The sequence below is a fragment of the Gobio gobio genome (genome assembly GCF_949357685.1).
Source record: "Gobio gobio genome assembly, chromosome: 22".
Classification (NCBI taxonomy): domain Eukaryota; kingdom Metazoa; phylum Chordata; class Actinopteri; order Cypriniformes; family Gobionidae; genus Gobio; species Gobio gobio.
This window is the reverse complement of record NC_137118.1, coordinates 47756473-47768392: the sequence shown is the minus strand read 5'-3', so window position 1 is coordinate 47768392 and position 11920 is coordinate 47756473. Positions and strand designations below refer to the sequence as shown.

The 11920-nt window shown below is 42.5% G+C and overlaps 1 protein-coding gene across 2 annotated transcripts in view; it reads left to right on the top strand.

Moving 5' to 3' along the window:
- smad4a (SMAD family member 4a) overlaps positions 1–11920 on the top strand; it is a 40009-nt gene that overhangs the window by 5606 nt on the left and 22483 nt on the right. For both annotated transcript variants that reach the window (XM_079803830.1, XM_079803829.1), the window contains exons 2-5: positions 205–529; positions 1827–2001; positions 2083–2112; positions 10502–10708. In XM_079803830.1, coding sequence (XP_079659956.1) covers positions 290–529; positions 1827–2001; positions 2083–2112; positions 10502–10708 — 652 coding nt within the window. In that variant the 5' untranslated portion in view covers positions 205–289. The remainder of the gene's footprint in view (positions 1–204; positions 530–1826; positions 2002–2082; positions 2113–10501; positions 10709–11920) is intronic.

Here is an 11920-nt window from a genome sequence, read left to right as displayed (position 1 = left end):
TTTTATAGTATGAATATTTGTGTGTGTCTGTGTGTGTGTGATGGGTAGGTTTAGGGGCAGGGGCAGTGTGTGTGTGTGTGTGTGTGTGTGTGTGATGGGTAGGTTTAGGGGCAGGGGCAGTGTGTGTGTGTGTGTGTGTGTGTGTGTGTGTGTGTGTGTGTGTGTGTTATTACTCCTCAATGGCTCATTATGGTCTGTCCTCAGGGTGTGTGAATGGACTCTTCTCTGGAGTTCTGCTGAAGTGAGTCTGAGCTGCTCTGGAGCCTCTGGAGGCCGATCATTGGTCAGGATGTCCATCTCGAACACGCCCACCAGTAACGACGCCTGTCTGAGCATCGTCCACAGCCTGATGTGCCACCGGCAGGGCGGAGAGAGCGAGACCTTCGCCAAGCGGGCGATCGAGAGTCTGGTGAAGAAGCTGAAGGAGAAGAAGGACGAGCTGGACTCGCTCATCACCGCCATCACCACTAACGGCGCTCATCCCAGCAAATGTGTGACTATACAGAGAACGCTGGACGGCCGGCTGCAGGTACACACACACACACACACACACACACACACACACACACACACACACACACACACACACACACACACACACACACACACACACACACACACACACACACACACACACACACACACACATCATACACACACACACATCATACACACACATCTGTACATACAGAAATAGAGTTCAGGTGTTGAACCCCTTCATGGCCACAGGTGTGTAACTCCAGCTCTAGGCCTGCAGACGCTATACACACATTAGAGAGAGAATGGGCCGCTCTCAGGAGTGTGTGTGTGTGTGTGTGTGTGTGTTCGCTTCTACACACACTAGAGAGAGAATGGGCCGCTCTCAGGAGTGTGTGTGTGTGTGTTCGCTTCTACACACACTAGAGAGAGAATGGGCCGCTCTCAGGAGTGTGTGTGTGTGTGTGTGTTCGCTTCTACACACATTAGTGAGAGAATGGGCCGCTCTCAGGAGTGTGTGTGTGTGTGTTTGTGTGTGTTCGCTTCTACAGCGCATGCTGAGGGCCACAGAGCGGGGTCAGCACATGCTGAGGGTCACAGAAGTCGGCAACTTTCTGCAGAGTCAAGAGCTCCAGACCTCCAAACTTCTGTGGCCTTCAGATGAGCTCAAGAACAGTGTGTAGAGCTTCATGGAATGAGTTTCCATGGCAGAGCAGCTCATCCAAGCCTTACATCACCAAGTGTGGGATGCAGTGGGGTAAAGTGCGCCGCCACTGGACTCTGAGTGACCAATCACGCTTCTCTGTCTGACAATCCCATGGACGAGTCTGGGTTTGGCGGTTGCCAGGAGAACGGGACTTTGTGCCAAGTGTAAAGTTTGGTGGAGGGGGGATTATGGGATGGGTTGTTTTTCAGGAGTTAGTTCCAGTGAAAGGAACTCTTAATGCTTCACCAAGACATTTTGGACAATTTCATGCTCCCAACTTTGTGGGCCCAGTTTGGGGACGGCCCCTTCCTGTCCCAGCATGACTGACCAGTGCTCAAAGCGTCTCCATAAAGACATGGATGAGGAGTTTGGTGTGGAGGAACTGGAGTCCTGACCTCAACCCGATAGAACAGCTTTGGGATGAATTAGAGCGGAGACTGAGAGCCAGGCCTTCTCGTCCAACATCACTAATGAAGAATCCCCATAAACACACTCCTAAACCTCGAGGAAAGAAGAGCTGAAGCTGTTAAACCCTACAGATTGAGAATGGGATGTGCGTGTGAATATAGTGTATCTCTGTTAAATATCTCTCTCTCTGTGTGTGTGTGTGTGTGTGTGTGTGTGTGTGTGTGTGTGTGTTTAGGTGGCTGGTCGTAAAGGATTCCCACATGTGATTTATGCGCGGTTATGGCGATGGCCCGACCTTCATAAGAACGAGCTGAAACACGTCAAGTACTGCCAGTTTGCCTTTGACCTCAAATGTGACAGCGTGTGTGTGAACCCCTACCATTACGAGAGGGTGGTGTCTCCAGGAATAGGTGGGTTTGATGTAGTAATATCGCCAAGCTCATTCGTCATGTCCTCTGTTTATGATTAATCTATCCTGTGTTTTCTTCTAGATTTGTCTGGACTCACACTGTCCGGCTCTGGTGAGTGAGTTACTGGGTCGTCCAGTGTCATGTTTTCTGGGTTGGACCTGATTATAGCACAGATTTTCATGATATGATGTCCCCTTTAAAATGACATTACAGAAGTAAAATGTTTGACCTGTAATTAGGGCTGGGCGATAAAACGATAACGATATGTATCGCGATAGACACGTCATCGATATCAATAAAAATGCGTTCGATAAAACGTTTGATAATTTTTGTTTTTGTTCTTCGGAAGTAACCAGAGGTTGCATGAACAAAGGCACTCGCTCTCTGGTAACCAAGCAACGTAGGGAGTGACAGGCTAACAGCCAATCAGGTAACAGTATCAGGTTTGATTGCGCCATATCATTGTCTGGTGTTGGATTCTTCAAGGGTTAGTTCAGCCAAAAATGTAAATTGTGTCATTAATGACTGAGCCTCATGTGGTTGGACACCCGTCAGACCTCCGTTCATCTTCAGACACAAATGAAGATATTTTAGTGTAAATCTGATGCTCTGAAAGGCCTCCATTGGCTCAACTTTACACTCTCAAGACCCTTAAAAGACACTAAAGACTAAAGTTACAAAGTCCATCTCACTACAGCGGCTCTACAATAACTTTATGAAGACGAGAATAGTTTCTGTGCGCAAAAAAACCCTAAATAACGACTTATATAGTGATGACGATTTCAAAACACGGCATCATGAAGATTCGAAGCATTATGAGTCAGTGAGTCGATTCAGCGGTTCAGAGCGTTATGAATCAGTGAGTCGATTCAGCGGTTTAAAGCGTTATGAATCAGTGAGTCGAATCAGCGGTTTAAAGCGTTATGAATCAGTCAATTCATGATTCGGATCGCGTGTCAAACTGCTGAAATTTGGCGATCCAAATCGCTGAATCGACTCACTGATTCATAACGTTCTAAACCGCTGAATCGACTCACTGATTCATAACGCTCCAAACCGCTGAATCGACTCACTTATTCATAACGCTCTAAACCGCTGAATTGACTCACTGATTCATAACGCTCCAAACCGCTGAATCGACTCACTTATTCATAACGCTCTAAACCGCTGAATTGACTCACTGATTCATAACGCTCTAAACCGCTGAATCGACTCACTGATTCATAACGTTCTAAACCGCTGAATCGACTCACTGATTCATAACGCTCCAAACCGCTGAATCGACTCACTGATTCATAACGCTCTAAACCGCTGAATCGACTCACTGATTCATAACGCTCTAAACCGCTGAATCGACTCACTGATTCATAACGCTCTAAACCGCTGAATTGACTCACTGATTCATAACGCTCTAAACCGCTGAATCGACTCACTGATTCATAACGCTCTAAACCGCTGAATCGACTCACTGATTCATAAAACTCTAAACCGCTGAATTGACTCACTGATTCATAACGCTCTAAACCGCTGAATCGACTCACTGATTCATAACGCTCTAAACCGCTGAATCGACTCACTGATTCATAAAACTCTAAACCGCTGAATCGACTCACTTATTCATAACGCTCTAAACCGCTGAATTGACTCACTGATTCATAACGCTCTAAACCGCTGAATCGACTCACTGATTCATAACGCTCTAAACCGCTGAATCGACTCACTGATTCATAAAACTCTAAACCGCTGAATCGACTCACTGATTCATAACGCTCTAAACCGCTGAATCGACTCACTGATTCATAACGCTCTAAACCGCTGAATCGACTCACTGATTCATAACGCTCTAAACCGCTGAATTGACTCACTGATTCATAACGCTCCAAACCGCTGAATCGACTCACTGATTCATAACGCTCTGAACCGCTGAATCGACTCACTGATTCATAACGCTCCAAATCGCTGAATCGACTCACTGATTCATAACGCTCCAAACCACTGAATTGACTCACTGATTCATAACGCTCCAAACTGCTGAATCGACTCACTGATTCATAACGCTCCAAACCGCTGAATCGACTCACTGATTCATAACGCTCCAAACCGCTGAATCGACTCACTGATTCATAACGCTCTGAACCGCTGAATCGACTCACTGACTCATAATGCTTCGAATCTTCATGATGCCGTGTTTTGAAATCGTCATCACTATATAAGTCGTTATTTAGGGTTTTTTTGCGCACAGAAACTATTCTCGTCTTCATAAAGTTATTGTAGAGCCGCTGTAGTGAGATGGACTTTGTAACTTTAGTCTTTAGTGTCTTTTAAGGGTCTTGAGAGTGTAAAGTTGAGCCAATGGAGGCCTTTCAGAGCATCAGATTTACACTAAAATATCTTCATTTGTGTCTGAAGATGAACGGAGGTCTGACGGGTGTCCAACCACATGAGGCTCAGTCATTAATGACACAATTTACAGTTTTGGCTGAACTAACCCTGTCAGTAACAGAGCCGGCGAGGAGATTATTGATAAAACAGGAAAACAACTCAGCTCTCCAGTGTGGCAGTTTTTAGGATTGTATAAATCTGACCGTCGTCTGACCAATAATATGCAAATTATGCAAGAACATCGTCTGACCAAGACGTCACACCACACATAGGGCTGTGCAATTAATCGAATTTCGATTTCGATTTCGATTTTGCCTCCCAACGATCACCAAAATAGTACAATCGAGAAAAAACGATTATTTTGCCTTGCGTTCTGAATGAAACGCGCACGCGCACGTCTCGAACCCTCTCGAACCCACAAATCTATCTCAGGTCGTGAGTCTCGTGTGCATTTCATCCGCTGGAATTTAAAAACTCGGCGCGAGTAAAGATGGCAGAAGGAGGGCAGTTACAGCAGCGTTTGGTGAGCAAAAAAGGCAAAACCAACTCCGTTGTCTGGGAACAGTTTGGCTTCGAGGAATCAGACGACGAGCAGAAACATGCTAAGATTTGCTACATGTAGTGACTGTGACGCAAGCGAACACCACGAATCTGTTTAACCACTTGAAAATTAAACAGAGTGACCTATGACAATCTAATAAAGAAACAAAAACTGACGAGAGCAGGGGTGCCGTGTAAACGTCCTTTTTTTCCTTCATATTTTTCAAATAATTCTCTCTTTGTAAACTTTGTTCAATGCATGCGAGATTGCGAGTGCTGCCATATTTTCGAATATGACCAGTCGTTTTCACCGTCATCACCCGGGTTTAGTGCCAGAAGACGCGAATGAGAAGCCGCGCGCGCTGTGAGAAAATGTGTCTCTGTGCGTTCATCCCATAGACCGTAAAATCCGAGAGCGCGCACACATCTCTCAGCGCGCAAATATTGAGTTCTCTTTCAAGTCTTGCTCTTAAACGGACAAACTCACACAAAACGTATGTCAACATGTCCATCTTGATGAGTATCTTAGCAGACATAGTCTCTATATACCTTAAGTGAACTTTATACAGTCGATAAAGAAGACGCGAGGTCTTAAAGGGGCAGTCGCCTTTACTGCTGTCTGTTTAATGTCAAACAACAAAAGACAAGGACATCACTCACCGCTCTTGATTGAATAGCTTTTGTAAGTTTAATAGGATTAATCTTTAATTTATGCACTCAAATATGCAATGTTATTTTACATTTGATACATTTCTGTACCTGAAAACTAATGTTAGACGTACCTGAAAAGCATAGCCGAACCATATTGTTGATCTTATTTATTTGTGGTTATCATTTTTACGTGAATACTTTTATACTTTGATTCGAATATATGTTATATTATTTATTTTAATAGTTCAAAAAGTACAACAAATGTTACAATTTCAATTGAATTGTTGAAAGGTGTATTTTTAATAAATACAACACATTCCCAAAGTCATGTGAAATAATCGTGTTACATAATCGTGATTTCAATATTGACCAAAATAATCGTGATTATGATTTTTTCCATAATCGAGCAGCCCTAACCACACACTTGTTTTACTAGCCTTGTTTATACTTTCGTCTGGCTTTCGAGCGCCTCGTCCGTTTGGGGATGTGTTTATTAGTGTTAGACCGATATATCGGCCGATATTCGCGATTTTTACATGTATCGGCATCGGCCGATACAAGGCTGCTGCATTCGCCGATATTTTTTTCAAGAGATTAAGTTAAGTGCACCTAATAATTAAATGACTAGGTTGTAAATAAAAGTATAAAAGTTTGAAGTATAGTACAGTCAGTGTGCACTTTATTATTCTGCTCGCTTGTTGATACTGTGTGCAATAGTGTCATTATTTTATTTATGCTTAAATATTGATTTTCAGAATTTATTTTCACCACTGAACTCTTTTTTTCTTGTTCTACCTCACCTGTTTTTACTATTTGTTAAATATTGTTTTTTTAGTTCAATAAATGTTCCTTTTTTAAATTGTTATCATCCTGATCATTGTGTCATTTTTAGGGGTGCACAATTTATCGAAATATCGCAAATGTACATATCGCAAGGACACGCAATATCTGAATGATTTTAATAGGCTACTTCAGCATTGTGAAAATCGTACGTTAGCTCAACTCATTTAGCAGAGAATAGACTGAGCACACGACTGTTACTAATGTGACTTGCTTGACGTTAAAAAGAGTTATTAAACACAATAACTTGCAAAAAACAACTCTGTGCAGTCTCGCGCTGTCTGACACACACAATTAAATGTGCGCACAAACCATTACTTTTTTCGTGTTTTGTTACACACTCGAACTGTCAATGCTTTCTTTTCCCAGAAAGAATGTAAAACACAAATGTTAAATAAATGTTCTCAGTTTTTAAATAAATTTTTTTAAATATAATTTAAATAGATTTTACACACTTAACGCAATATCGTATATAATATCGCATTATTTAACAAAGATATCGCATTTTTCTTCAATATCGCACAGCCGTATCAGCTATATCATGAGAAGGGCTGATATAACACACAGATGGTTTATTAATGAACTGCGTGAAGGCACTGAGCTGTAATATCTGCTTCATAATCCAAGATTATATCTCATATTCCTGCTGCGCTGCGTCTGTGTTTTAATGTTTATCAAACAACAAAAGACCAACAAACAAAAAAATGAATCGCTCACTTCTCTCGACTAAACTTTCATAAGGATTCATATCCGTGATGCGGACAACGCAGACAGATTACAGTCATAAAAACTAAATTTACTGCATAATGCGGAACGGCACGGAATGTTTTGATGAATAAATCAAACGTTGGTCAGTCACTTAAATCAGTCGCGATATATACGAGTGTCTGTGAATATCAAGCCCCAAAAAGACAGTTTAAATATGAATCCCTCTGTTTCTGTCTCTGTGAATGAATGAAGACGCACGGCTTCATTTAGCATAACGTTACCTTTCTCTCTCACACACACACACTCACACACACACACACACACACACACACACACACACACTGAAACTCGCTGTGTTTTTCAGCCTCTGCCACCTCAATATGAGACTGAATGCATCTCCAGTCACTTCATGAGCATTTTACCGTTTTATTCGACAAAATCTATCGTCATATCAGAACACACACACACACACACAGGAACTCGAAGCACACGACAACCTGTCAAAATAAAAGTTCAGTTTAACAAAATAATTGTGACAGGATTAATGTTGGACAGAAGAGCTATGTCTCAATATAATAATATATGAATTTAACTTATACAGTGAAGAATATGCAGTGTTATTTAACATTAAAACTATTTAAAAAGCACTGTTTATTTCATATTTTCTGTTGTGTATGTATATATATAATATATTTATGTTGGCCTGGTGAATGTTAAAAGGATCCAGTGTATGTTCATTAGAAATTATTTGATAATGCAGCAATAAACTAGATAGTAGGCTATAAGTTAATGTTGTTGTTTTTTTTACTTTAAAAACACTATTTTAAATGACAAAATTTCAAATAAGAGGGCAAGTGACAAATATCGGTATCGGCCAATAATTGTTTTAGTTAAAATCGGTATCGGCCCCAAAAAATCATATCGGTGCATCCCTAGCCTCTACAAATGGCTGTGCCCTCAATAGTGCCCTATGTAGGGTATATTAGGCGATTTAAGGGTGTAGTGCCCTATGTAGGGTATATTAGGCGATTTAAGGGTGTAGTGCCCTATGTAGGGTATAGGGGGTGATTTAAGGGTATAGTGCCCTATGTAGGGTATAGGGGGTGATTTAAGGGTATAGTGCCCTATGTAGGGTATAGGGGGCGATTTAAGGGTATAGTGCCCTATGTAGGGTATAGGGGGCGATTTAAGGGTATAGTGCCCTATGAAGGGTATAGGGGGCGCTTTAAGGGTATAGTGCCCTATTTAGGGTATAGGGGGCGATTTAAGGGTATAGTGCCCTATATAGGGTATAGGGGGCGATTTAAGGATATAGTGCCCTATGTAGGGTATAGGGGGCGATTTAAGGGTATAGTGCCCTATGTAGGGTATAGGGGGCGATTTAAGGGTATAGTGCCCTATGTAGGGTATAGGGGGCGATTTAAGGGTATAGTGCCCTATGTAGGGTATAGGGGGCGATTTAAGGGTATAGTGCCCTATGTAGGGTATAGGAGGCGATTTAAGGGTATAGTGCCCTATGTAGGGTATAGGGGGCGATTTAAGGGTATAGTGCCCTATGTAGGGTATAGGGGGCGATTTAAGGGTATAGTGCCCTATGTAGGGTATAGGGGGCGATTTAAGGGTATAGTGCCCTATGTAGGGTATAGGGGGCGATTTAAGGGTATAGTGCCCTATGTAGGGTATAGGGGGCGATTTAAGGGTATAGTGCCCTATGTAGGGTATAGGGGGCGATTTAAGGGTATAGTGCCCTATGTAGGGTATAGGGGGTGATTTAAGGGTATAGTGCCCTATGTAGGGTATAGGGGGCGATTTAAGGGTATAGTGCCCTATGTAGGGTATAGGGGGCGATTTAAGGGTATAGTGCCCTATGTAGGGTATAGGGGGTGATTTAAGGGTATAGTGCCCTATGTAGGGTATAGGGGGCGATTTAAGGGTATAGTGCCCTATGTAGGGTATAGGGGGCGATTTAAGGGTATAGTACCCTATGTAGGGTATAGGGGGTGATTTAAGGGTATAGTGCCCTATGTAGGGTATAGGGGGCGATTTAAGGGTATAGTGCCCTATGTAGGGTATAGGGGGCGATTTAAGGGTATAGTGCCCTATGTAGGGTATAGGGGGCGATTTAAGGGTATAGTGCCCTATGTAGGGTATAGGGGGCGATTTAAGGGTATAGTGCCCTATGTAGGGTATAGGGGGTGATTTAAGGGTATAGTGCCCTATGAAGGGTATAGGGGGCGATTTAAGGGTATAGTGCCCTATGTAGGGTATAGGGGGTGATTTAAGGGTATAGTGCCCTATGAAGGGTATAGGGGGCGATTTAAGGGTATAGTGCCCTATGTAGGGTATAGAGGGCGATTTAAGGGTATAGTGCCCTATGTAGGGTATAGGGGGCGATTTAAGGGTATAGTGCCCTATGTAGGGTATAGGGGGTGATTTAAGGGTATAGTGCCCTATGAAGGGTATAGGGGGCGATTTAAGGGTATAGTGCCCTATGTAGGGTATAGGGGGTGATTTAAGGGTATAGTGCCCTATGTAGGGTATAGGGGGTGATTTAAGGGTATAGTGCCCTATGTAGGGTATAGGGGGCGATTTAAGGGTATAGTGCCCTATGTAGGGTATAGGGGGCGATTTAAGGGTATAGTGCCCTATGTAGGGTATAGGGGGCGATTTAAGGGTATAGTGGGGTATAGGGGGCGATTTAAGGGTATAGTGCCCTATGTAGGGTATAGGGGGTGATTTAAGGGTATAGTGCCCTATGTAGGGTATAGGGGGCGATTTAAGGGTATAGTGCCCTATGTAGGGTATAGGGGGCGATTTAAGGGTATAGTGCCCTATGTAGGGTATAGGGGGTGATTTAAGGGTATAGTGCCCTATGTAGGGTATAGGGGGTGATTTAAGGGTATAGTGCCCTATGTAGGGTATAGGGGGTGATTTAAGGGTATAGTGCCCTATGTAGGGTATAGGGGGTGATTTCGGATTCAGCCTTTGAAACTACACGGAGAGGTAATGTTACTCTGCATCAGTGCCTTATGACAAAGCATCTAAACGCTAACAGTTACAGAGAAATAACAGAGGCACTGCACCCTAATGTGAGAAATAATTAAGTGTTTATTCTGATTTTAGACTTGTGTTTATATTTTAATTATTTGAGTGTTTCCATGGTTGCGTTGACATTTCTGCCTTTATAACTGAGGGGATTATAATCAGAGGAAGGTTTAAAATAAAAGTGTTTAAATGTAAATTATTTTTCTCCTGGTCCTTATTTCAAATAGGTCATAAAAATATCAATAATTATCGATATCGACCGAAATGAAAGGCGTATATCGCGATGCAGTTTTCAGCCCTATCTGTAACGTGTTTCTCTATATGACTGCTTTAGGTCCATCCGGGCTGATGGTGAAGGATGAATATGATTATGAATCTCAGTCTCTGCCCAGCACGGAGGGCCACATGCAGACGATTCAGCACCCTCCCTCGCGCCCAGTGGCCCCGGAGCCCTTCCCCACGCCCGCCATGCTCCCGCCACCAGAGGGCAGCAGCGCCGCCTCCAGCTCCGCCTTCTCCAGCATCGCCGCCGGATCCACAAGTACGCTCACAGCTCCTCATAGGCCATGCTGAAAAGCTTTCTCGTGTGTGTAGGCGTCTCATTCTTCAGTGGTGTTGAACAGGGCTGGGCGCTACGACCACACACACACACACACACACACACACACACACACACACACACACACACACACACACACACTGCGTTATATACACATGAGAACGACAAAGAAACATTTCTGCATTTGGCAGATTGACATTGCATTGAAGGCATACCACTGTATTATTAGTGATGCACCGAAATTACATTTTTACTGAACAAAATTATTAAATATTTAATAATTCAATTCAATTCAAATTTATTTGTATAGCGCTTTTCACAATACACATTGTTTCAAAGCAGCTTTACAGAAAGTGCATTTCATAAATGTACACTGAAAAATGTTAGAAAGAGAATGTTAAAGAAAAAAGTTAATTAATCATGTATTAATTTCGGCCATAACAGCGCTGGCGTCGAGTCGTCTCTTCTGAGCTGTATATACAAATTGTATATAAGGAATGAATATGATATATGGGTCATATATTAATCATAACGCTCGTCTCTAGAGTTGATGTTTCTGCTGAGAGTGAGTTTATGGACACTGGATGTGGTTTTTCTGAGGTAAATGTGTGGTTGAAACACTGATCACATGATACGGATTCGGCCTCTAACACACTTTCAGACGCTCACTGGTGTTTATTTGGTGCTGTAACTGGTATTAAAGCGGAGGAGAAGATCCGTTCATCTTCTCTTGAGCGGCTCCAGAGCGATCTCACCACACAAAACCGTCTTTATGTTTTTGGATTTCATAATAAAATGGACGTAATTTGAAATCTGAGACCGTTTCATATCAAACGCTCATTGTGATTTATTGATGGGAGGAGCTACAATGATCCGTTCATTCATCGACTCATCGATTCTTGGGATTTAAGAATCAACGTCGGTGCGGAAACATTAGAATCGGTTCAAAATCGAGAAATCTATATTTTTTTACCCCGCTCTAGAATTTAGTGATAAAACTGAGAGAACTTGAAAGCTGAGCGTTTCATATCAGAAGTATCAAAGATTATTGGATGGCAGGAGCTGATGCCAAATGTCTAATGTTGCCAGTAAAAGTGGCCGACATTATTTTAAATATATCTAGTCTATATCTATCTGTAGTGACATCATGTCAGAATCACATGTAATAAAAAATCTAACTTTATCATTATGAAT